At 39.5% G+C, this 22,595-nt stretch overlaps 1 protein-coding gene across 1 annotated transcript in view; it reads right to left on the bottom strand.

Moving 5' to 3' along the window:
* Positions 1-6,988: 6,988 nt before the first annotated feature.
* Positions 6,989-22,595, bottom strand: part of STAT4 (signal transducer and activator of transcription 4) — a 51,101-nt gene continuing 35,494 nt past the window's right edge. Inside the window, exons 14-24 of the mRNA XM_026696716.2 lie at positions 21,109-21,153; positions 20,153-20,236; positions 18,405-18,503; positions 16,428-16,563; positions 16,141-16,193; positions 13,759-13,853; positions 11,454-11,590; positions 10,969-11,160; positions 10,770-10,836; positions 10,436-10,544; positions 6,989-7,658 (exon numbers count right to left, since the gene is read on the bottom strand). Of these exons, the coding sequence (XP_026552501.1) occupies positions 7,632-7,658; positions 10,436-10,544; positions 10,770-10,836; positions 10,969-11,160; positions 11,454-11,590; positions 13,759-13,853; positions 16,141-16,193; positions 16,428-16,563; positions 18,405-18,503; positions 20,153-20,236; positions 21,109-21,153 (1,044 nt within the window). The 3' untranslated portion in view covers positions 6,989-7,631. The remainder of the gene's footprint in view (positions 7,659-10,435; positions 10,545-10,769; positions 10,837-10,968; positions 11,161-11,453; positions 11,591-13,758; positions 13,854-16,140; positions 16,194-16,427; positions 16,564-18,404; positions 18,504-20,152; positions 20,237-21,108; positions 21,154-22,595) is intronic.

The raw sequence follows: 22,595 nt of genomic DNA, 5'->3' as shown, positions 1-22,595 counted from the left end.
AATGTACAGCTATGCAGAGTAATAGATTTCAGCTATGTAGTTGCTACTTGGAGCAGAGGTTGGAATGGGCAGTAGGAAAAAGGTGGACTCGCCCTTGGTTATTTCACGGAGAGAAAGCACACTTATGCGAGCAGGTTTGCAACCTCACCCAGTGTTGTAGATTGAGCAATGAGAGGCTAGTCCAGGGCATGGATGCAACAAGACTTTATTTAAGAAATAAAGGACTGAACGTGTTAGCCTTGCCTGGAGCAGGCTCACAGCGAACAGCGGCTGACCGAACCCTGCAGCTGGCTTTTATAGCCGGCCGTCGAGGGAAGCCAGCCAATGAGGGGCAGCAAACGCCCCCGCAGCATGAACGGACCTGGGTGGGGACTTTGGCAAGTTCCAGGGACATAACACCCCTTCCCCCCGGATGCGAACATGCATAGTCATTTAAATAAGCGGGTGGTCTGTGCTGGCGCCCCGAGCGTCGTAACTCAGGCGAGTTACCAAGTGTCTCAGAGTTCGAAGAAACAGGTAGGGTTGGTGATGGGGTGCGAACTCGTTCGGAGGTCTGTGCTGGTACCGGTGAAGTGCTTCTGGCCGGCGGTGCCGTAGCCCCATCAGACGGTTCAGGTGGAGGACCCATCGGGCAGTCCCGGTCTACTGCCTGCTCCCTTGGTTCGGGTGATGGTGGCGAAGAGCCTCTGGAATGGTCTGCGATGAGAGTTTGGTGAGGCACCTGGGGGCTGACCTGTGCCCACGATCCGGCACTGGCGAGGGTACCCTGTCACTTCCTTAGCTGGTCCAGGTGTCTTCTCCAGATGCGGCCATCTTCCAGCTGGACTCTGTACGACCGGGGACCGGTGATGGCTACAATCTCCCCTGGAATCCAAAGTGGGTCTCCGGCGTAGTTCCTTGCAAAGACATGTTCCTGCAAGACAAAATCTCTGACCCCCGTCGTCGAGGCAAGAGGGGTGTCAGGGCAATAGTGAGGGTGGAGCCTATCCAACACAGTTCTTAGGCGTCTACCCATCAGAAGTTCAGCTGGGGATTTGTTGGTGACCATGCAAGGGGTTGAGTGTTGGCTTAGTAAGAAACGGGAGAGTTTGTGATGCCAGTCTTCTTTGCTGAATCTGGCTAACGCTTCCTTTGTGGACCTAACGGCTCTCTCTGCCAATCCGTTGCTGGCAGGATGAAAGGGGGCCATGAAGATGTGTCGGATGCCAAGATTGGTGGCAAAGCGGCTGAATTCTGTAGAGGCAAACTGGGGGCCATTATCCGAAACTATAGTATCTGGTAGCCCGTGTGTCACGAATAGACGGGTCAAGGCCTTGGTAACCGCTTGTGTGGTGGTTGTGGATAGTTGGGCCACATCGATCCATTTAGAGTATGAATCTACGACCACCAAGAAGGTTTTGCCGTGTATTGGACCCGCTAAGTCAATGTGAAGCCTTGACCAAGGCGCGTTGGCGCTCTCCCACTTTGTGGGGGTGGTGACTGGAGGGGATGGTCTGGATTCCTGACAGGGTTGGCAAGAGCTTACCCACTTGACGACCCAGGCCACCAGACGTAACTCCGAGCCAACGCCTTCATCCGGACGATGCCCGGGTGGCCCTCGTGTAGTGCCTCTAGGACTGGTGTGCGAAGCGAGGCTGGGATGACAACTCTGGTGCCCCACAACAGGCAGCCCTGCAAGCTAGATAGCTCCTGTTGACGGGTCTTAAAAGGTGTGAATTTGGTTGCGAGGTTAGTGCCCGGCCACCCCTTCCTCACCCAGTCCAGTACCTGGGCGATTGTCTTGTCCGTCTTGGATTTGGTGGCGATGTCGAGGGCGGTGATAGGAAGGTCGAGCTCGGTGACATCGAAGATGGCATGGACCGGGGCCAGGTCCTCAGCTGGAGCTGGCAGGGGGCAGCGGCTGAGGGCGTCTGCGTGGCTTAACGTTTTTCCTGGGCGGTGGATGAGCTTGTACGAGTATGCTGCCAGGAACAAGGTCCACCTCGTCATTCTGGGAGATAACACTTGGGGAGTCTGCTTGTCTCCGGATAGAAGACCCAGAAGAGGCTTGTGGTCCGTGATTAATTCGACGTTGTGGCCAAAAAGGAATTCATGAAATTTCTTTACCGCTGCCACTGCGGCTAAAGCCTCCTTGTCGATTTGACTATAGTTACGCTCTGTTGCTGAGAGTGTTCTGGAAAAGAAAGCTATTGGTGCCTCGGAGCCGTTGGGTAGTCTGTGGCTTAAGACAGCTCCAATCCCAAAAGGGGATGCATCAGCTGCTAGTACTAATGGAAGATGTGGGTCAAATTGTATAAGGACCGCGTCTGATGTGAGCAGTGATTTGACTGCGCGAAAAGCGGTGTCTTCCTTGTGTCCCCAGTGCCAAGGTGATTTTTTATCTAAGAGCCTGTGTAAAGGCTCTGCTACTGATGCCTTGTGAGGTAGGAATGACGCATAGAAGTTCAATAATCCCAAAAAGGCTTGTAGCTCGGCTTTAGTGGTTGGTGTGGGTGCCTCGTGGATTGCCTTGACTTTGGATTCTAGGGGGTGAATGCCTGAGGCGTCAATTCTATAGCCCAGAAAGTCCACCTGTCTAGTGGCAATGGCACATTTCTCCCTTTTTAATTTGAGGCCATGCTGCCTGAACCTGTCTAACACTGCTCTGACTCTCTGGAAGAGTTGGGGCCTGTCCCTGGCCGAGACCAATATGTCGTCGAAGTAGGGTACTACGCCAGGGAGGCCCTGAAGTATACGCTCCATGAGGGATTGGAAAATGCCAGGGGCAACACTTACGCCAAATTGGAGACGCCTGCACCGGAAAGCACCCCTGTGGGTCACGATAGTTTGTAATTCGGCTGTTTGGTTGTCAACAGGGAACTGTTGATACGCTTGTGACATGTCCAATTTGGCAAAAATGTTGCCAGGCTCAAAAGTGTGCAATAAATGTTGAATGACCGGGACTGGGTAAGCGCTAACTTGTAGAAAGCGGTTAATTGTTGTTTTGTAATCCGAACAAATTCTCAGACTGCCGTCTTTTTTAAGAGGTGTGACAATTGGCGTCTCCCATTTGGCAAAGTCTGTCGGCTCAATGACCCCTTGCTTTAATAATTTATCCAGTTCCGCGTCCAGTTTAGGCCGAATGGTGAATGGGACTCTACGAGGTTTCAGCCGGACTGGAACTGCTTGGGGGTCAACTGCAAATGAGATGGGAGTACCGTTATAACACCCCAACTCATCGCTGAATACGTCTGAGTAGTCAGTGAATAAGGAGTCAGTGTCAGAAGCTGAGACAGCATGGACTCCTGTTAACCCTAGGCCGAGGTAGGGGAACCAATCAAGCCCCAAGAGACTAGGGAGGTTGCTGTTAACTACCACTAGAGGCAGGTGGCCTTTGAAAGCTTTAAAATTAACAAGGGACTTGCCTTTGCCGAGTACTGGAATGTCCTTCCCTTGATAGTCCCTCAAGGTGAGCTGGCACCTCTGGAGCTGGCTTCTGGATAGTCTGGGCTGGATTTTCTTGAGTGTGCTCCAAGAGATGATTGAGAGCGCTGATCCCGTGTCAACCTCCATACGACAAGGTTTACCTTCTAATAAAATGGAGAGTGTGATTTTACTAATAGAATGACAGGTGTGGTTAGCATGGTAGCAAGTGTGACACTTTAGTACTTGCCTTTGGTGCCCAGAATGGGGAAAGGAAGGAACGTGTGGAGCTGTGAGCAGCCTGGCAGACTCTGGCGATGTGGCCCTTTTTGTGACAGTTGTTGCAGGTGGCACCCTTGAATCTGCATAAAGCTCTCGAGTGTGGTCCGCCACAGGATAGGCACAGGATGATATGTTTGGGTGCACTGCTGCTATCATGCCTGGTTCCTACCTGCAGTTGCTTAGCCTGGGTGAGACGGTGGATGTCTGTTTGATCGTTGGGATCGTCTTCGTTGATCACCTCCTCCGAGTGGATGGTGGCACAGCTTTGTTTGGGAACTGACCCTTGAATCTCGGTGGCTGACTGGGTTGCCAGCTCTGCTGCCAAGGCTTCCTCGACGGCCTGGGAGAGGTTGAGATCCTTCCTGGCAAGCAGTCTCCTTTGGAGGTGAAGGTCCTTGACCCCGCAGACGAGCTGGTCGAGGAGCATGTCATCTAAGTAGTACTTGAACTCGCAGTGGAGAGCTGCGGTTCTCAAGGCGGCCATGTACTGATTGATAGTTTCCCCTTCAGCTTGCTTCCTCATCCGGAAGACGAAACGTCTCGCAATTTGTGAAGGCTTGGGGGAGTAATGATTTGTGAGGATCTCCAGCAGTTCTGCCCAGGGAACGTTCTTTAACTCACGTGGAGCAACGAGTGCTGTGGTGGTATCAAAAACGATGGCTCCGCAATAACTGAGGAAGAATGACTTCTTTCTGTGCTCCCCAGCATCAGCCAGACCAATGGCATCGATGTAGTGGTTAAAATGATTTTTGTATGACTCCCACTTTTCTTCATCAGGCTTGAACGGTGGGAAGGCTGGGTTGGAGTTCATGTTGTGAACTTCTGCAGGTTACTCAGCTGTGAGGTCTCTCTGGGACGACAAAATGGCCCTTCGTGCTCTTGTCAGGCTAGTGACTTCAGCTCTTGAGAGGTTCCACAGAATCTCTCTGTTCTCTCTGGGTTACGCTATGGCTCAGGCTGCAACGGTCGTTGGCAGCGTTATTTGAATTTCGCGCTCCTGGAGAGCGTAGGCGGTAATGGCTGACCGCCTCTGACAGTGATTCGAATCTCGCGCCCTGCGCCGGCGTCAGAGACTCCCGGAATGACAGCACCGCGCTGTACTCCGACTTGAATTCAAACGACAGCCGTTTGAATTTCGCGCCCTTTTGAGTTGAGCGGCTGCGGCTCGCAGCACTTCACTTTTCCTGTAGCTTGCTAACCGAGCGGCTACAGACGCTCTTCCTTTCGCTTTTGCTGACCGAGCTCTCCGGCGGCGCGGCTGCGGCTCAGCAATTGAGTGACTTCAGCTGTTGCGGGTTGCCTCTGGTAGCCATCCCACCCTCGTCGCCAGTGTTGTAGATTGAGCAATGAGAGGCTAGTCCAGGGCATGGATGCAACAAGACTTTATTTAAGAAATAAAGGACTGAACGTGTTAGCCTTGCCTGGAGCAGGCTCACAGCGAACAGCGGCTGACCGAACCCTGCAGCTGGCTTTTATAGCCAGCCGTCGAGGGAAGCCAGCCAATGAGGGGCAGCAAACGCCCCCGCAGCATGAACGGACCTGGGTGGGGACTTTGGCAAGTTCCAGGGACATAACACCCAGCACAGCCTGTGAGAAAATGGCTTACCTGGCATAAAAGTTTAAATTTATGGCTGAGAAGTAATTAGCATTTGGGACTTTCCTAGTTCACTTTCATTATTACCCATTGTGCTGCCTCAGTGTTCTGAATGTAGCAGACCAATATTTTTAAAAACAAATTGGTGGCAAACATTGAAATACTTTTCTTTGTAATCGCAGTCTATGAAGATAGCCTTTATGGGAACCTCTGCAAGTGGGGATCCCTTTAATGGTGCTAACCTTGGCAACCAAAGCGAAGGAGACAGCACTTTCCTGCAGACAGTTGCTTCTTATAGTCAGTTGGTCTTGATAACATCTGTGAAGGGCTCCTCCCATCTGGCTGAACATAGCAAAAGGAGAGGGATTTTCCAGAAGCACAAAAGAGTTTACAATAATGAAAAAAATCGGGACAGCATAAGAATCTGACCTACTTGACACAAAACAGTCATGCTAAAGTCAGCCCACTTTGCTTTCTTAGCATTTAAAGCTGTGTGGGCATCATAAAAGAGGACAGTTTTATTTCTATGGCTAATAATTGTCTTAGAATGAGGTCTTAGAATGCTGTTGGTTTTGCTGCACCATTCCTAGCTGTTTTTATAATAAAGTTGAGAGCCAAAACAAATACATTACTGTAGCATTTCCACCTCAAAACACAGTTCATCTCAACGTTTTCCAGGAGGCAAATTGATGATAAAGAGATGTCAGATCCTTTTTCTCCCTGCCTGAAGGGCTCAGTACTAGATACATTGCAACGTGCTCATTTCCGGCCTGTTTGAAAATCACAATAAAGCCAGCTTCACTTTGCGTTTAGGTGTAAACTGTAAACTTGAATCTTCACAGCTCTAAACTTTAGGGGTTTTCATAAAGTCATAATTATGCCAAAAAAGACCAACTACCTTCCCCTTTATGAATCCTTCTTCACTGTAGATTCCATAAAGACTTTTCATAGCAAATTTGACTTACTACGGTATTGCTGCTGCTTTTATAAGGAAGTCATAACTGCTAACACAGAATTGCACTGAACTGAATGTTCTGATGTAGAAACCCCTTGTGTGAAAGTTGATGGCTATCATCCTAGCAGTGGCAAAATTTAGATGAAGATTCTCACGGCAAAGAGCTTGACAGTGGCATAAATTAGAGGGTCGCCTCCCTTCTGTACTTCATCCCTTCATCTCTGCTATCTCATAAAGGTAGCCTCTGCAAAGACTAGTAAAGTGGCCTGTGATGAAATCAAGTTTCTTCATTAGAGTAGTTTTTTCTCTTAAAGATGGTAGCTAACCTTGAGAGTTAGGGTAGCACAGTGAGAAGGAGAAAGGCTCCAAAGGGTAAGCTGCTTGGGGGTGGGGGGGGGGGGAGATAATTGGGATTTTCTTCTTTTGTAAAAATTAAAGACAGATAAGTTTGCACTAGGTTTGACTGTTTCTTAAAATGTTAAGAAACCCAAGTTCACCCATAATTAGAGGGTGTTCTTGGCGCTACAGGTAAGTAGTTCAGGGATCACGTGTTGAAGAATACTATAGGAAGTGTACTATGATCTCAGTTATTTCTGCCATTCCTGGTTCTACAAAAGCATTACGTGATTGTAATTTTTTTACATTGACTATGGTTTTCATACAATTTAATACATTTTTAGATATTGGGGAATTTTAAGAATGGGTGGATTGGAGAGACCTTATAAACACCATAAGCAAGCTAACAACTCAATAAATAAAGTTTAGAAAGTGTTTATAAAAATCAGAATTTTGTGCAACAGCATTGGAAAAATATAGCATAATCATGTAGCATGCAATACAAATTTAGAATACTGGAAAGTATTTCATTTCCTGATTGGGAACTTCACTTTCTTTGGAAACTAAATAATCCAGGGGCCACTCTGGATTTCAGCTGACTGTTAATTGAATGTTTTTATTACAGTAACCTGGCTTTAAATAAAAATCTACAATATAATGTGTTTGAATAATACAGCATATGAAGTTCATTCTAGCCATGTCAAACCATTATCTGAACTAGATCAAATATTTGTTTAAGCAAATTAAGAGTTACAGTCAAGATGAGAATTCTGTATATTTCTTGGAAAAATACCAGCTGTCTGCAAGGAATATAAATCCTTCCATTCCCCACTATCCTGTCAGAGCTGAAGAAATGTCTTGGATGAGAAGCAAAACGTCTTCAAAAAACAAAGTCCAGTTGCCTGCTGAAGAAGCACTTTTGGGACAGCTGTGACTGAGAATCTCTACAGATTTGGAAAAATATATTTATAGTACAGGGAAATTAAGAACGTTCTCTTATAAACACATATTAATACACACAAACTTGTTCATCTGCGTTGTAAAATCTTCAGTATCTTAATGTCACTCAGCTGCATATGGAGAATTCAACTGCAAGAGAAAAAAATGTAAGTTTGTCAGAATTAATAGAATTTTTTGCTTAAATGCAATATGAACAGCACTTCCTTGAAAATAATTAAAATGCCAATACGACCCAACTTATTCTCGTAAGTAATTAAGAAAAATGAAAATGCCATGGGCATAATGATTGGTACTCCTTAGAAGTTGAAAGACATTGGGTTTTAGTAATTTTACAAGCAAGCTATTTTAATTAGTATCACAGATGTTTTCAATCTCATATCGATCATTCAACTTATCGGAATGGAGAAAAATACTAGGCATTTTGTGTCATTGTGTACAGCATAGTGAACATGGACAGGAAAATAAAAGTAGGGAGATATCCGAGGAGGAAGATAATAGCCAAACATAGTAAAGGGAAAGGCTACAAAACAATCTCCAAACAGTTTTATATTCCTTTGATCTTGGATGTGAATATTATCAATAAGTTTAAGATCTATGGGACGATAGTTAGCCTCCCTGGATGTGGCTGCAAGAGGAAAATTGACCTTGATATGAACAGAAAGATCGTTTGAATAGCGGGTGAAAGAACCAAGGAAAACTTCAGAACAGATCCTGCCTGGCCACCAAGTTCAAAGTTGATGACCTCAACTGAGTCCAAAATTTCGGTTGCTAAATGAGACATTCGTTAACTGAGTTTTGCCCCATTTTACGACCTTTCTTGTCTCAGCTGTAAAAGTGAATCACTGCAGCTGATAAATTAGTAACTGTTGTTAAGTGAATCTAGCTTCCCCATTGACTTTGTCAAGAGATCGAAAAAGGGGATCACATGTTCCTGGGACACTGCAACCGTCATACGTATGAACCAGTTGCTAAACATCTGAATTCTGATCATATGATTACGAAGATGCTGCAAAGGTTGTAACTATGAAAAACAGCCGCAAGTCACTTTTTTCAGTGCTGTAGTAACTTTGAATGGTCATTAAATGAACTGTTGCCATTTGCTTATATCAGTTTAAATTTATTTCATAGCAAATTGGAATTTTTTTGTGAAAAAAGTGGAAAGGTACTAAACAGTATTTGTTATATGCATATGAACTTAAGGTAAGCAGAAAACAAAGAAGGATGTAAAGGATGGAACCAGATGCGCAAAATAAAGTAGCTCTGGCAGACAGGTTGTCTTAAAAGATAGGTAGCTAAGCATTTGGGCTAAAATATGTTTTGAATAAACAACTTGCATAAACATTTCAAGTTGCTATTATTGCATTCAGAATTATATTGTTCATTTTAAAGGAAAATGAAATATTTTAATCTAGCACTGTTAATCTGGGGAAAGTTTCAATAATTGTACTGAACCACTAATGTCCTTAAATTGGTCTAAAATAATTTGAGTTGCGACAGCGCAAAATGACTGTGATATAATCTGAGTGTCTGCCTTTGCAAATGTACTTTCTGCTATATTTCCAGTTTCAATTGCATTTACTTGTTTATAAAATGGTTTTCAACTTCCTGAACTGTTTTTAAGTTCTGTATATTCAAGTTCCTATCACTTCCCCAATAAAGATATTCTCAGCAGCAAAAGCTTAATGATGTATGAAGAATCAAACTAAAGAAATAGCAGTATTTGTAAATTGACACTCTTTTATTAGGTGACTCAACCTTCTGCCCTTTTGAGGTGGGTAAAATGAGGACCCAGATTGTTGGGGCAATATGCTGACTCTGTAAACCTCTTAGAGAGGATTGTAAAGCATAGTATATAAATCTAAGCTATTGCTATTACATAGTTATAACAATAAGGTCTGATTATTCAGATAGCTTATTATTTCTCATGAATCAAAAATGAATCAGAAAGTCCTTTTTTCAGTACCTGCTTGTAAAACTGTAGAAATGGTAAATTTTAGGGGAAACCCTCCTATACTACCACCTCTTACAATACCAGACAACACACAGTATCAACAGTAGAGATTGTCATATTTCTAGGTTCTATCATATCTCAAGACTTAAAATGGACACCTAACATCAAAAACGTCATCAAAAAAGCACAACAAAGAATGTTGTTTCTGTGCCAACTCAGAAAGCTCAAACTGTCCAAGGAGCTGCTGATACGGTTCTACAGAGGAATGATTGAGTCTATCATCTGCACCTCTATAACTGTCTGGTTTGGCTCTGCAACCCAACAAGACAGACACAGATTCCAGAGAGTAATTAGGACTGCAGAAAAAACAATTACTACCAACCTGCCTTCCATTGAGGACCTGTATACTGCACGAGTAAAAAAAAAAAAAAAGGCTGTGAAAATATCTACAGACCCCTCACATCCTAAATAAATTGCCATACATTGTTTCAACTTCTGCCCTCAAAATGACACTATAGGGCACTGCATACCAGAACAACTAGATACAAGGACAGTTTTTTCCCCGAATGCCATCACTCTGCTAAACAACTATTTTCCACAACACTTGCAAAATATTTACTAAGACTGTATTACTATTATTCTTCTCATCCTTATTACCTATCTCCTCCCACTTATGACTATAACCTAGTTGCTTGTGTCTTTACAATTTATATTGTTTTATTTAGTTTCCTAGTATGATTTGATTACTCATTTAGTATCCTGATTATCACTACATGTTGTATCTTATGATGAATGTATTTTTATGTACATTGAGAGCATATGCACCAAAGACACATTCCTTGTGTGTCCAATCATACTTGGCCAATAAAGAATTCTATTCTTTTATATTTTAGTCTATCCTACCCTATCCTATTCTAAAAATAAAATAAAAATAAACAAAACCTGTGTAACGTACAGCAGTTTCCATTACAAAAGGGCTCAAGTGTTCTCTCAAAACAGCATAAACACTTGGTGACATGGGAAGAAGATCTGATGGAGAAGGTGGATCTGTGGAATTATTCAGACTTAAAAAAAAAAAAGACAATTACGTTTAGTAAGTGAAACATATTTTGTAACACCTTACTTTTATTCTCACGTGTTTGCAATGCCTTTCCTTTCATCCCATCACCCCCTTTCTCTCAATCAAGTCATCTCAGTTAAAGACCAACATCCTGCAGCAGAGTTTGCTAAGTTTCCTATATTAATTACTTTAGGAAATAACAACTGAAACAAATAGAATGATTACTCACATTTTGGAGACTGGAATGAAGACAGAAGGGACATAACCTTTGGTTCCTCCTTCTGTAGGTCTTGATACTAAATGTAAAATATGATGCCCATTAATTTTCAATCGACTAAAATGTAGGAGATTCTGGGTATGTAGGAGGATGTCACTTCACACATTTAGCTGAGTTAAGGGAAGGGAAAACATTCAAAACAATTTCTGACCTTCATTAGGCTGAGAGCTGTAGTGCTTTCCAAAAGCTTTGTCTTTGGGGATATTGGGATAAAGATATTGCAATGGGTTTTCAGGAATGTTATCTGTTGAAATAACTTTGTAATCTCGTAATATGTCTGCAAATGGCAGGGCAGTTAAGCGGCCTTTGTTATATGGTTCAACGGAGTGAAACTTCACTTCCCCTGTGAAGATAACAGAGTTGTTAATAAAAGGATAGAGTTATAAGGAGTACTATAATATATGGTAATTAATAAGAGGACAGGTTTGCAGATTTTGTAAACAAACAAACAAAAAGGACAAGGCACAACTTGGAAAATAAAGTGCCTAATCCACAAATGGATTTGCATCAGTAGTTCAGCGTGTCAGATCAAAGGAGCAGAGTTCTTTTGTACCTATCCACAAAGGGTTTAAGGGATCATAAAGGAAAGGTGAAAATAAAGTGAAGTGTTATGTATTTTAGCAGTACAGTACTTACCATTTTCAGACTGGGATGCCCAGGTAAACGTAATCCCTCCTAAATTGCTTTCACTAAACCTCAGCAAAAATGTCCCAGGTTTCTTGTCTTTCAGCAAAGCTTGCTCCTTCTCTTTGTTCACAAAACCCATTATACACCTGCAAACAGGATGAGAAAGTAGAACTTTATGTGGATGCATACCTGTAAAAAAGGACTGTGGAATTCACTTGGGAAAATGTTATATGATAATCCCAGATAATTTCTGGTTGGCAGACCAAAATGGAAGTTTTGACAGGATTAATCAGCCTTGTAGTCTAACAAAAGACCACATATGATTAGAGAAGTGGCACTGGAGGAAGGAATTTGTTTTTCAATTGCCACTCTGACACAAATACAGGAATGGTATTTCGCCTGGTGGCCGAGCAGGTGACAACATTTAACTATTTTTGGTTGATCTGAAAAAAAAAAACCCACCTAAACAGGGTTGAATTGGATTATTACTGAGATGAGAAACCATCTAGAATTTCTCAGTTTGCAGGCCACATTGGGAAGTTAACAATACATCCTGGAAGAAGCAGCAAGAAACCACTTCTATAGTGCTGCCAAGGAAACTGCATCGATACAGGCAGCCACAAGATTCAACTTGTGTTTGAACTTGAATAATAATCTGCTCCTTTCTGCAGTTAGAATAAAAGCTTCAGAGAAGCAATATATAGTCAGGAAGTTACAAACCTCTTGCCCAATATCCCTTCTTCTGTCATTGTATTTCCCACCATCATTAATATCTCCCGAACCTCTTTAAAAAATAAATACTATTGGAGGATTAATAATAACAATTATTTCAAGTCATATGCTAATTTGAGTCATTGTTATTATTATAATGATGATTAAGGATTGATTAATTATTCAGTTATATAATTAACTGAATTCAATTATTCAGCTAAGCATTTTGCTCACACCTTCCACAATGCATCAGTTAAAAAACATTTGAAAATAACATATATGCATCTAATGATTTAGATAGAATGATTTCAATCTTTAGAATGATTTCAATCTTCATTGCAGGGGTGGGATTCAAATTTAACAACCTGTTGTGTGGGTGTGGCTTAGTTGGTGGACGTGGCTTGATGGTCAGGTTATTGGCTGGGCATGGCCAACTCAATATCACTCACATCGAGGCATGCATCTCCTCGCCTAGCCTTTCATGACTGTGAGGATGCTGCAACAGTCGTAAGTGTGAAAAATGGTCATAAGTCACTTTTTTCAGTGCCATTGTAACTTTGAATGGTCACTCCACACAAGCAAAGTACCAGCAAAGGAGAGGAAAAAAACCCCAGAGACGTTCCTGAGACAGGAAGTCTAGTCCTGCCAAGAATGTAATAAGGATTAACGGAGAGGCAGTTTCTGTAAGCAACACCAGAATGTTTCCTTCCTGCCTTCCTTACAGGATTAAGCCAGTAATTTATTCTAACAACCAGTTCTCTGAACTTCTTAGAATGTTAACAACCGGTTCTAGCGAATAGGTGCGAACTGGTAGAATCCCACCCCTGCTTCATTGTCTACTTTGACTGCAAGCTACATGTAATGCAGGGGTGTCAAACCCAAGGCCAGTTTGACACCCTGAATCCGGCCCATGGGGTGTTTAGATCTGGCCCACAGGGCTTCCCTGGAAACAGCGAAAGATTGGCTTGCAGTGCCTCTGCCAGCGAAAACAGAGCTTGGGTGGGCTGCACATCGCCCTCCCAGGCTCCATTTTCAGCCGTGACGGCCTCCAGCCCTCTGCCAGTGAAAATGGAGCTCCCAGAGGGCTGTAGGTGGCTGTCGCAGCTGAAAACAGGGCCCAGGGGGCCAGCCCACCCCAGCTCTGCTTTCACTGGCAGAGGGCTGCAGGAGGCCCTCACAGCTGAAAATGGAGCTCGGCAGCCCATTTTCGCTGGCAGAGTACTTGAGCCACCCAGGCACGTCCAACATGAATGATGTTAAAGTGGCCACACCCACTCTGGCCATGCTCATTCCAGCCCCCGAGGTAAAACATAACACTGATGTGAATGAAATTGAGTTTAACTATCAATGAAATCAAGTTTGAGAATCTTGGTGTAATGGAACAGAGTGCATGTATCACTGAATTATTTCTGCAAGAATATTATATTCCGGATTCTGATCACAGTACCACAAATGCTAAATGCAAACTGGATAAAGGTAAGAGAACCAGAACTTGGCCAACTAATTTCTTCCTTTAGATTTGTTGAATATCGATTATACTTACCTTTTTTTTTAACAAGCAAAACTTTCCCCAGGGCTTTACTTTTGCAAAAATGTGGCTTACCCGTCAATCCAAAGTGGAAGAATGTGTTTTTTAATCAGATCCAAGATTGCTTCAAGCCACGCCCAAAATGTAAATGATTTACCAGGCAAGTGTTCCTGTTTATAAAATGAATTGGGTATAGTATAAACGAAGCAATATATTTTAATTAACATATCAATAAGTGCACATCATTCAAGTCATTTATAAAAACATTGAAGAATAAAGCACCCAGCACTGGTACTCTACTGCCATTTTCCATCTAAAGAGGAACTTTTGCTGAATAAAAGTAGTCTTCACTTACCAGCCACAATTGGGACTGACAAGTCGATTGCTAAGTGACCCAGCCATAAAGTGAAACATCATGTGATCGTGCTGATTTATGACATTAGCTCTGCCTGAACTTGTTAACCAAATCATTGTGCGTTATTAAGTGCGACATAACAGGACTGCCACTTGCAACTTCCTGCCAGCTTTCCCATTGATTTTGCTTGTTAGAAGTCAGCAATGAATCATAAATGGTCACCAGTTGCAAAGCAGTTGCATTGAAATCACATTGACTGCACGGATGCTGCAAAGCCACAACTTTGAAGATCTGTTGTAAGACTCCTTTTATAACCATTTATAATTTTGAACAGTTGCTAAGCAAGCTGCCAGTAAGCAAAAACTGTATTCTTTCAGAATGATTTTTGTGGGAGCTATATATTCATTTATTACTATGAAAGAAGCCTTCCTGAATTTAAGATATATCTACGTACAGGTAGTCCCTGACTTACAACAATTCATTTAGTGATCATTCAAAGTTACAATGGCACTGGAAAAAAATGACCTATGACTGTTTTATACACATATGACCATTGCAGCATCCTAACGGTCATGTGATCAAAATTCAATTGCTTGGCAACTGGCATGTATTTATGACGGTCGTAGTGTCTTGGAGTCATGTGATCACCTTTTGCAACCTTCTGACAAACAAAGTCAAATGGGAAGCTAGATTCATTTAACAACTGTGTTATTAACTTAATGACTGCAGTGATTCCATTAACTTCTGTGGCAAGAAAGGGCATAAAATGGAGCAAAACTCACTTAACAATTGTCTTGTGTTGGGCTCAGTTGTTGTAAGGTTGAATTACAAGGACTAATTGTAATTCTAAATCTATTAAGGGAGTGATTAAAAAATGACATAAGCTGATCTGGCAGGGTTCTCAAACTGAATCCTGGTACTTACCGTATTGTCTTCAAGGTGCTTACAGATCAGTTTTGTCTATCCTAGACTAGCATCTTCAGTAACTTGAGTCAGACAAAATGATCAGAATTTCCCCCCTTTTAAAAACAGTGTCATTAGCTCTGTTCAAGTGTCCCTTAATAGTTTTATTCTTTAATAATTGTAATCTTTAATAGCTGTATTCCAGTCTTGGATATCATTCTAAGAGGTCTCAATTAAGCCTTTTAAAATACAAACACCTTTTACTAGTAAGAAATCAAACTCACCTGGTTGAATACTCTAAGTATTAGTATATAGTCAATGAGGGCAATGAACTTTACAAGTCAATATTTTTTCCAGTACTTCACTGAGTAGTTTAAGCAATACTTTGAGTTTTTTGCAAGGCATAATTTATCTTAGACTCTTTCTTCAAAATTTCAGTTTCCTTTCCCCTTAGACAGAACCAATTCACGCTTTAGCAAAACATATTTTTACCAGTCCTTGTCTTGTCCCTTTTGAATCTCATAAGATTTTGATAGTTCTTGATTAACGATTATTTGTGCTTTCTGAGAACTGAAATTAATGTTACCCATTTAATAAAATTATTTTCAAGGTTCATATATTGCAGAACTCCAAATAAAAAAATCCAATTCAAATTTCTGATTACAGTATTGTTTTTCATTATGTTGTATCAAGTATTCCAAAATATCCAAATCATTTCTACTATTATCTCATAATTGTCTTTTGAGTAAAAAACAACAACAACCTAAACAGAAACTAGTTTTGTTGGTTTTGCTCAAGAATTTATGAATGTGTCTTCTATGGGCATTTCCAATATTTTTTAAGAGAAAAGATGTAAACAGTGTCAGTGTTCCTTTTTTCAAACATTGTCAATGCATTTAAAATTGGGTTTTTTTCAAAATAGTACAGCCACCCATTCATTAATGAAGCAAGATAGACCCACTAACCATTGTATTTGCAATAGGGAGAGTGCATTTTAACAGTAAGGTAGAAATTTCACATGAAGGATACCTTTACCTGAAACAAGAAAGAACCTTATGGAAAGAAAAGGACACAATCTTATAGAAAGTTCTAAAGAAAAAAAAAACCCTTATGGAAAGATTCTGTGACACTGAAGGATCAAGCTAATGTAATAAACAAGTAACATTTTGAAAATGAGATATATTAATGACATACAGTACCTTACAAAACTTTGACCATGAAAGCTGATAATCACCGGAAGTAATCTGTTGCCCTAAAATAATAACAGAAAAAAATGGGAGTGATGTCCTTCCAAAAAAATCACTTGTTTTCAAATGAAGTCATGATAGTTTAAAAAGACAAACCTGTTTTCTTAACTGGAACGTCAAAGCAAAGGCTCTTTTCTACTACCCTAACTGAAACTCTCATGTCAATGTCAAACAATGGATGGGAAATTGTATACATACTTCTTTAGTTTGATATGGCAAAGCACATTCTTGGTTCTTACCTGTTAGCTTTTCAGCCAGCATGCCAAGTTGATCCGAATTCAGTCCACGACCAACATATGATGAAAACTGCCAGCTCAGGACCTCTAAGAGTTGACTCAAAGTGACAGGGATTGGGTTATTAAAGAAAGCCAAGTTCTGCAGCCAAATGAAAATTAATTTGATTAGCTCCACTTCCAGTTTTTATGTAGTACTATAAACTGCTAGTGACCCTGAGGGCCCAAAGATAGGGGTAGAAATGGAAATAATAATAATGATATTTAAATATTGTGAAAATTCAAGGCTTTTAAATAAAGTCAAAAGCCCTAAGTAGTTCATTTTTAGAGACTGACGAACATATATAGTAGCATCATTAAAATAAGGATATTAGTAAGTCCCAAAGAATATGGTGATATTTTGCACTTCAGAAATAAAAAATGAGTCTTTTTAGAGGCAAAACATGCCATCATAATTCAGTTTTCCTGTAAAATGCTAAACATTTTTGTCTGTACGCTAGAATAGAATAGAATAGAATAGAATAGAATAGAATAGAATAGAATAGAATAGAATAGAATAGAACACTTTATTGGCCAAGTGTGATTGGACACACAAAGAATTTGTCTTGGTGTAAATACTCTCAGTATACATAAAGAAAAGGTACATTCGTTAAGAATCAAGAATCATAATGTACAACACTTAATGATAGTCATAGGGTACAATCAACAATCAAATCATACTAGGAAACAGCCAATATAAATCATATGGATACAAGCAACAAAGTTACAGTCCTACAATCAAAAGTGGGAGGGGATGGGTGATAAGGAGTGATGAGAAGATTAACAGTAATAGTAGTGTACACTTTGTAAATAGTTGAACAGTGTTGAGGGAATTATTTGTTTAGCAGAGTGATGGCTTTTGGAAAAAAATTGTTCTTGTGTCTAGTTGTTCTGGTGTGCAGTGTTCTATAGCATCGTTTTGAGGGAAGGAGTTGAAACAGTTTATGTCTGGGATGTGAGGGGTCTGCAAATGGCTGGTTGTAGCTCTATGATGCTTTTAAGTCCATAATTCTTTTTGTACTGGGTGTACTAATTTTTATTTTGCTTTACTAATTTCAGCTATACAGTATACAATAGTAAGCCAATTGCTTTACCGGCTATTTTGCAGCCCTAAAAAAGAACATGCACTTTTATAAAGACCTTTAAATTAATATTTTCATTTTACAAACAAGAAAAATCAAAAGTCCATTAGAACATTTGCACTTCTCCAAAGGGTTGAAAAATAGCCTAGAAAAATACCTATATTAGGGAAAAGGCATGCAGTAACATGAGGATAAATGAACAAGAACATAAAAAGATATGAAGGAAACTATCCATTAAAACACACCTATTTTAAAAATGAGCATAAACATGCATACAGATTTTGTAAATGCAATAGTTATTTTCATTTGCAAAAAAGACTTTGACTGAGGGAAATCTCAGGAAAAAATTAGCAATGGAACATATATATCTATTAATCTTTTCTGCTGATCAATGAACTACAGGTAGTCCTCGACTTATGACCACAATTGAACCCAAATTTTCTGTGTTAAGAGAGAGATCTGTTAAGTGAGTTTTGCCTCCTTTTCTGACCTTTCTTTCCACAATTGTTAACTGAATCACCACAGTTGATAAATTAGTAACACACTTGTTAAGTGAATCTGGCTTCCCCATTGATTTTGCTTGTCAAAAGGTTGCAAAAGGTGATCACATGACCTTGAGACACAGCAATGGTTGTATTAGGTGCCATGCATCTGGATTTTGATCACATGACCATGGGGATGCTACAAAGGTTATAAGTGTGAAAAATGGTCATACGTTACTTTTTTTCAGTGCCATTGTAACTTTGAACTGTCATTAAATGAAGTGTTGTAAGTCCTGTAAATCACAGGAAAGAGGCCTAAGGAGGCTTACTTGCTTTTATACTCAGCTTGTGAAAAAGATAATTGGCTATGCAAAATGTACCTGGAGTTCACTTGTGGACAAGTTGTACCAGATGACGGAAGCCCAAGCATTAGGCAATTGGCTGACATTAGAAATCATCACCACTGGTAAACAGCTTGTCTGATGAGAAAGACAGATGAAGAAATCAATGTAGGTGCAGAATAGAGCAAAATCTAATAGCCCGGGGAATAGGTTGCAGTTCTACAACAAATGAATTGCAAGAAGTATTATAATGTTAGAAAGGAGTTAGGCTCAAATTTTTGCAAGGATTGAATATTCTTGGAATCCAGTTTTTTTTTTATACTGGGTTATACTTAAGAGATTAAGCATAATGTAACCAAATTTACCTTGCAAGCAAATTTTACATTCTAAAAAATTAGATAACTGTTAAAGTTACAGCTAATGTGGTTAATTTTGTCAGCTATTTAATTTTCAGTTTTTGTTTTAAATGATGAGAAAGAAGAAGTAAAGGGCAAATTTAGCTGAAGGAACAAGGCTTCACAGAGCATAAGAGTTCTTACTGAACTTTTCAACCCATCAGTAGTTGGTTTTCAAGTAAACATTCCTAGCAGAGAATCTAGGTCGCTTGTATTAGAAGTTACACTTGCAAAACAAAAAACAAGACATGAGAACCATCTAAGATCTATTCATGCTGTTTTATAATCCCTCCTATATTGGCTCCAAAAAAAGAAATATTTTTATTACATGCACTTTCCAGGACCTAAAACAGGTACTTACTTGTTCGAGCGCCACACTGTTGCCAAATACGATTCATTATTTTGTAATAAAATTGTAACAGACAGAGTCAGGGATTTTATTGTAATGAAATATTAACTATTATGACCGTATTATAGCACCTTATCTGTACTATAAAGGACTTCATTGAATCAATTCAATGACTTATCTAATCTTATTCTTTCTTGACAATGATAACAGGTAAAGTTTTCCAAATAATGGTTTGCATGTTTCATCTCCAATCAGAAAAAAGAAAGTGTCACAGGTATTGCTTACCTGCCAAGAGCATAACTAATTATGAATCCATTTTTGCTTGGCTGACTTGGCTCAGGCAGGCAGAGTTGCCCTTTGATAGGACAAAATTAAGCACATTGGTCTATTGAGCAACAATTAAGAATCAGGCTTCAAGCAAATAATTATGTAGAATTTGTTTTTTTTTAAAAAAACAGCAATTATTTGCAATTTGATTAGCCTCTCTTTCTACCTATTTAACTGAAGGTTCAGATTACATTTTTAGTTACCTGAGAGAGGCATGGATGTCTTCAAAATTTATTTTATTTATTTATTTGATTTATATTGCCGCCTATTCGTCCATGGTGACTCAAGGTGGCTTACACAATGTAAAATCATATTTAAAACAAAAAATAAAAACAAAAACAATAAGAACTAACAACAAGAATCAAATAAATTAGTAAAGTACAATAGAACAAAATTTGGGAAAACAAACAAAACCAAAAACCAACTCCCCACCCCCCACCCCGACTGTGGGTCGCACTAGCCACCTGATGGGTTCCATCCCTCTCTGGGTTCCCCAGGCCTGCTGGCAAAACCAGGTCTTCAGTGCCTTTTGGAATAGTATTAACGAAGGGGCCATTCTAATCTCTAGGGGAATGATGTTCCAGAGAGATGGGGTAATAGTAGTCTTATTTGATCGACTGAATATAATCCATTAGCACAAACTGCTAGTGAGTGACATGCATTAACTCTAATTCAAATGTTTTTCGGTTCATTCAGCTTGGTTCAAAAACACTTACTTCCAAATCTATAGTTAGCCCATATAAGCAGATCTGTGTTTCAAAAGTGATTGAATGTAGTTCTTCAGTTACCACTTGAGGAATCTGAAAAGAGGAATAATAGTTTTAAAATGACATGGATTAGAAATGTTAAGATTGAGAGTATGCCCTGCCTCATAACATTTACAAATATTTAAATATTTTGCTAAAGCATAATCTGGAAATTCAAAGGATGCACCATTACAAAAATCTTGTTCATATCCTCAATTTAACCGAAGTGGAACTGAAGCTGAGCACAACAGTACATTTATTTATTTGTATATTTATTAAATTTACACGCCACCCACCTCACTCGACAAAGGGACTGTATATGTCATTGCATATTGTTATAGATTAATTTCAAACTCAAATTTGCATATTACAGATATTATTTTGTATTTTCATTTGGTAAATCTCAGGTGACAAAAATGACCAGAAGAGGGAGCCACAAGGCTATTTTCTGTAATTAAACTTAAATTGGGAAAAATGAATTCAGCATAAACATTTTAGCAATAACATTTTAGTATGACTTTGTTATTTAAAAACTGGTTATTCAGATTCTTCAGATTTTTCATTTGTACAATTTTTCTCTTCAAAATAGTCTTTTGTCTGAGTTTACGATTTAGAGTGTTCATCATTAAAACAGATTTACCTGTCTTTCAACAAGTAATAAATTATAACAAATAATAAAACATTTACCATTATATGTATCTGGAATCAATTTATCCATTTTAGATAGTTCCCTCTTAGATAATAGGCATTAGGAAAGATTAGCATTTATGTTTCAAAATTGCAGTATTATTTTGTTCCTTAGATAGTAGGCCTTAGGGAAGATTAACATTTATGTCGCAAATGCTATATAGTATTCTTTTCATTGATCTAACAGAAGTTAATGGAATTATGCTACAGCCAGAGTTCAGACCATTATTTCTTCCTACCTCGTTTCCTTTGTTTGTACCACTTGCTTTCATTTCTTTTGGCTGCTAAAAGAATTAAAATATAAGACCAACATCAATATGCAAAATGTTTATTCACAGAAATGTTTAATGATGAGATTCAATATTTATCAATAAATATTAAAGTAACATGATATGGGCTATTGATGACGATTGTTTGACTTTTCTGAAATGGATTTATTTCATTGTTTTCAAGTGACTTAATTCAGCTTAATTCAATCAACAACTCCCATGCTATATTTTGCTATGATTATTATTCTGTCTGCTTTTATTCAGCTGCTTTATAATGTTTACATACACTTCCTTCCCATGTATAATATTTTGTTCTTAATAACAAATAAAAAACTATTACTAACAAGATAATACCAGGAATCTCTGTGCTGAAGTATTCTGTATCTACAGGTAGTCCTTGGCTTACAATCCAAAATTGAGCCCAAAGTTTCTGTTGCTAAGCAAGACAGTTGTTAAGTGAATTTTGCCCCATTTTATGATTTTTCTTGTCAATGTTGTTAAGTTAGTAACAGTTAAGTTAGTAACATTAACATTAAGTGAATCCGGCTTCCCTATTGAGTTTGCTTATCAGAAGGTTGCAAAAGGGGATCACTTGACTTCAGGACACGGCAACCGTCATAAATGTGAACCAGTTCCCAAGCATCTGAATTTTGATCACATTGATCATGGGGATGCCACAACAGTCATAAGTGTGAAAAACAGTCATAAGTCACTTTTTCAAATGATCACTAAGTGAATTGTTTTAAGCTGAGGACTACCAGTAATTTTATAGTTCATAGCTGTGCTTTTTAAGGGCATAAATAATTATCCATAGATATTATCTTTGCTCACTATTTGGAACAACTTAACAAGAAAAGCAGCAGTTTAAAGGAACATGCCTCATACTTTGAGAGTACAGGAAATAGATGGGAAAGTGGCGAGGTGAAAAGGTTATTGCTTTTTCTATATAACATAAGCAAAGAATAAACTGACCACTTCCTTATGAAGAAGGTAACTAAAAACATAAGGGTAGCAAGGGGGTGGAGGGAGGGAGAGGCAGTTGACACTTGGGGAGAATAAAAAGAGAAAAAGTATATCGGACATACAGCTAAAATAAAACTGAAGAGAAAGTCTTGAAACTCCTTGTGACAAGCTAAATAGTAATTCTGTTATTAAGTACAGAGCAGGAGTTTTGTTAACCTACTTTTCTTTTTAAAAAAACCCAACATCATATCCTGGACTTTCCCATCATATAACATTATTGCTAAATAATATTTTATTTGTTCATATCAACTAATCCTTTGAATGAACGTTATATAAGAGTGTATATAGAGTAGATTTATTATATTCCAACAAACTACATTACTATGAAATGATGAGAGGTGAGTTCATAGTTCAACATATGCGGTCTACATAAAGCATGTTCAGCTGGTGACAACAAAATCTTTTTTAAAAAAAATCTGTACTCTGTACATAAA

Source organism: Pseudonaja textilis, chromosome 1 (assembly GCF_049901715.1).
Source record: "Pseudonaja textilis isolate UNSWEBS1 chromosome 1, rPseTex1.2, whole genome shotgun sequence".
In the NCBI taxonomy this organism is placed as follows: Eukaryota; Metazoa; Chordata; class Lepidosauria; order Squamata; family Elapidae; genus Pseudonaja; species Pseudonaja textilis.
This window is presented reverse-complemented; position numbering and strand designations above follow the sequence as displayed.